This window comes from Phaseolus vulgaris, chromosome 11 (genome assembly GCF_051622355.1).
Source record: "Phaseolus vulgaris cultivar YP4 chromosome 11, ASM5162235v1, whole genome shotgun sequence".
In the NCBI taxonomy this organism is placed as follows: Eukaryota; Viridiplantae; Streptophyta; class Magnoliopsida; order Fabales; family Fabaceae; genus Phaseolus; species Phaseolus vulgaris.
Window position 1 is genome coordinate 52,975,566 of NC_143508.1, and position 3,360 is coordinate 52,978,925.

Genomic DNA, 3,360 nt, shown 5'->3' on the forward strand with positions numbered 1-3,360 from the left:
AAGTTATACGATAAAAAAAATTATTATTACTACAATCTGTAAGGTAGTTATTTGAAAGTCTCTTTTTTCAGTGATTTTGAATGAATGATGATAATGAAAAAAGTTTTATTCAATACCAGAATAAACTTTTAGAAGAAAGGAAGGGTAGCAAAAACATATAGCCATGAATATGCTATAGAAAGATGGATTTGCTGTAAAGCTTTTGGGCACAATAAAAAAACAATTTTCAATCATATAAAAATTGAAGTTTCCATGTTGGTTTGAAAATATTTTAAGTTCAAAATATGGTGAGAAATAAAAGTTTGGTAGGGTAGAAAATTTAATTGTTTATAGGGTATATAATTATTTCCACTAAGGTCTAATTTCAACTATTATCCTAATTAATATATGTCACTCCACTAACTTCTAAGACTTAGTGCCCCAACAAAAGCAAAGTGATACACACACCTTTTCTCTTTGAATATTTATATGCTAAAGAGTGCCAACACTTGCTTTCAAAATTAAAGTGTCAACTTCAGTTTTTTCTTCAAAAGGCTTCTTCCTCTGTGGGGAATTTCTTCTTCCTTGCAATATACATAGGAAACACCCTATAACTTCAAACCTACAAAGACATAAACTTTTCTCAAATGGGTACTCTCATGCTTCTCAAGAACTTCACCCTCCTCTTTCTCCTACTCTCTGCATCACTTCCATCAACATCTTTTGCAGGTGGGTCTTTTTAGGTCTTGGTATATCAACACAAATATCTAAGAGTTTGTTTGGATACAAAGTTACAAGTCATTATTTTGATAAGTTCTCTTTTTGCCAAAACAAAACACTTCTAACATGTGTATCTTAACATATCTGAACCAAATATATACCATCAAAAGCAGTGATATTGTTGCCTTCAGGTTAGCTTTGATAGGTAGAAGAAACTAATATATATATATATATATATATATAATGTGTATCTATCAGAGTATGGGGTTTTGATTATCTTTTACTTCATATGCCTATGAGATTAAGTGCATGGCATGTGATTAATTTTTTTTATGTATAAAATTTTTTTAGACACTATGCAACTTCACACAACTGATATCTGATATTTCAACTGATATCTGATATCTGATATCTGAACATGGCATGTGATTAACTTTGACATAACTTTATTTTTTTACTGTTATATATTATGCATATATAGTGTATTCATAGATATTATTATGCATATACAGATTCATATAATGTGAAACTATAAAGTCTTAATAAAGTGTTTGATGGCATTAACGAAAGTTTACCTTAATGCATATGCAGCTAGACGATCGAAGGTTATGAGGAACTTCACCAAAGATGTGAATGCAATTGAAGAGGTATGCATGCATGACCAAGTTTTGATCTTAATCTGTTTGTTTTAGCTTCATATATACACTTTCATTAAGCTTTTCTTCAATATATATAAGGTTATTCACATGTGTGTATGAATCAGTTTTCAAGAACAAAGTGTTACCTTTCTGATATTCTTCACCTCTCTTCAAAACCATGTATGTTAATTTCTGAGAAATATTGAATAGTTGGGTATCTTCTTGAACATCATATGTTGCTAACACTGTGGGTTATCCCTCTTCTCTCTCTTTGAAACCTTGTGGTTGTAACTAACAAAATGGTGCAGAACTCATGAACTACCCATCTATTACCTTCCTATTTTGTTTTTATTAAAAAAAAAACTTTTAAAACTTGATAATTCAATGGAAAAATTACAAAGAAATCAATAAAAAAAAATTTAGACTTCTATTCGAAGACAAAACAAAAAAATAATAAAAAAGAAAATAAAACTAGGTCTAGAAGGTGTTTGTTCATATAAAACGCAATCCCAATATTACCTTCCTATTTGAAAGAGTTCATTTTTGCTAATTTTTTTTTTTTTATTCTTATTTATTCAATCTTTGTTATTTTTCTTATGTGTATTTGTGTGTGTGAGTGTATTAGATGACTGAGAACATGGGAAATGAGAGTAATTAAACATGCATATATATAGCTACAAAGAATAAACAGAACATACTAATAATATAATATATTTTTCTACAGAAAATATTAGTAACATTTTTTTAACACACTCTATTTTACTAGTTGAATTTTATAGAAAATTATGGATTTTGATGGTTCCACTACACATTCAATGATTCACTCTTTTGTAACATTCAATAATTGTAATCAATCATAAAATATTTGATAGAAAAAGTGTGTTAACCCTTTTCTACTTTATATTATCGTCTAATAATAAATCATCATGTGTACTATTTATATGATATTTTTTTTTATTTCACTAAAAAAAATCATTAAATAGAAATTAATTTTAGAAACAAAGAATACTTAGTTGTTGTATTGACTAAATTAGATACTATACAAACTAACAAAATTACTGGTATCTAAGTTAGTTTATATTATTAATAAATAGTTTTAAAACTAGTATCTAATTAGCTACCAAGATTTTAACTATTAACTTTAGAATCTAGATAATTAGTAGTTAAAACATTGATAGTTAATTAGATGTCAATTTAAAAACTATTTATCAATAATAGAAATTAATTTAGATACCGATAATTTTTGTTGTCTCTAAAATAGTGAATAAAACAATTAATTATTTATTGTCTCTAAAATTAGTTTCTATTTAATGATTTTCTTGTACTGTTTATCTGTTTTTTATCCAAAATTGATTTTTATTTAATGATTTTCTTGTACTGTTTATCTGTTTTCTACGTATAGAATCAAAATGAATAATGTTTTTTTTTTTTAATTTGTTAGGGAACATCAAGGAAGGCACTGAATAAGGAAGAAGTAAGCAGCATCCATGAGAGGGTTCTTAGGGCTAACACAAAAGACTATGGACGATATGATCCATCACCATCTCTTTCAAAGCCTCCTTTCAAGCTCATACCCAATTAACTTAACTTCAATCTCACTATTATGTGAATCTTGGAAGTTGGTGTATTGGCACAAGTATCATAAATAATGTGCTCTTATCTTAATCATGTAAGATATAGTAAGTCATATACAAAAAGAAAACCCTAGTAACTTAGTAGCATAATTATATAATAGATCTATTAGAAGATGTGTGTTTTACATAGTTCAAGTTTTGTTGTATGATGAGTCCATATATATAAAATACATATATACTTTACTTAGATATCATCGTAAATGTGTACTTATATGAATAAAAGTAATTAATATATATATATATATATATATATATATATTATTTGTCTTCTTTCTAATGATTCATTTTCTAAATATAAGAGAGAAAACTATTAGTTAAGAAAATAACAACTAAATTTTGGTTACAAATTATGTTCATAAGCATTAGTTAACATGTGAACATGTTTTTGG

The 3,360-nt window shown here is 26.7% G+C and overlaps 1 protein-coding gene across 1 annotated transcript; it reads left to right on the plus strand.

The window, feature by feature from the left end:
• The first annotated feature begins 436 nt into the window (after positions 1 to 436).
• Positions 437 to 3,158, plus strand: LOC137827671 (aspartate carbamoyltransferase). Its single transcript, XM_068633913.2, has 3 exons — positions 437 to 708; positions 1,291 to 1,346; positions 2,779 to 3,158. Exons 1-3 carry the CDS (start codon positions 627 to 629, stop codon positions 2,917 to 2,919), a joined length of 279 nt encoding a protein of 92 aa, XP_068490014.1. The 5' UTR covers positions 437 to 626; the 3' UTR covers positions 2,920 to 3,158.
• The last annotated feature ends 202 nt before the right edge of the window (positions 3,159 to 3,360 follow it).

What these genes read in the sequence shown, in the direction of transcription:
- LOC137827671 (XM_068633913.2), top strand. Translation starts at nt 627, where the DNA reads ATGGGTACTCTCATGCTTCTCAAGAACTTCACCCTCCTCTTTCTCCTA. An exon ending in TCCATCAACATCTTTTGCAG is followed by an intron (nt 709 to 1,290) that starts GTGGGTCTTTTT and finishes ATGCATATGCAG; the next exon opens with CTAGACGATCGAAGGTTATG. An exon ending in ATGTGAATGCAATTGAAGAG is followed by an intron (nt 1,347 to 2,778) that starts GTATGCATGCAT and finishes TTAATTTGTTAG; the next exon opens with GGAACATCAAGGAAGGCACT.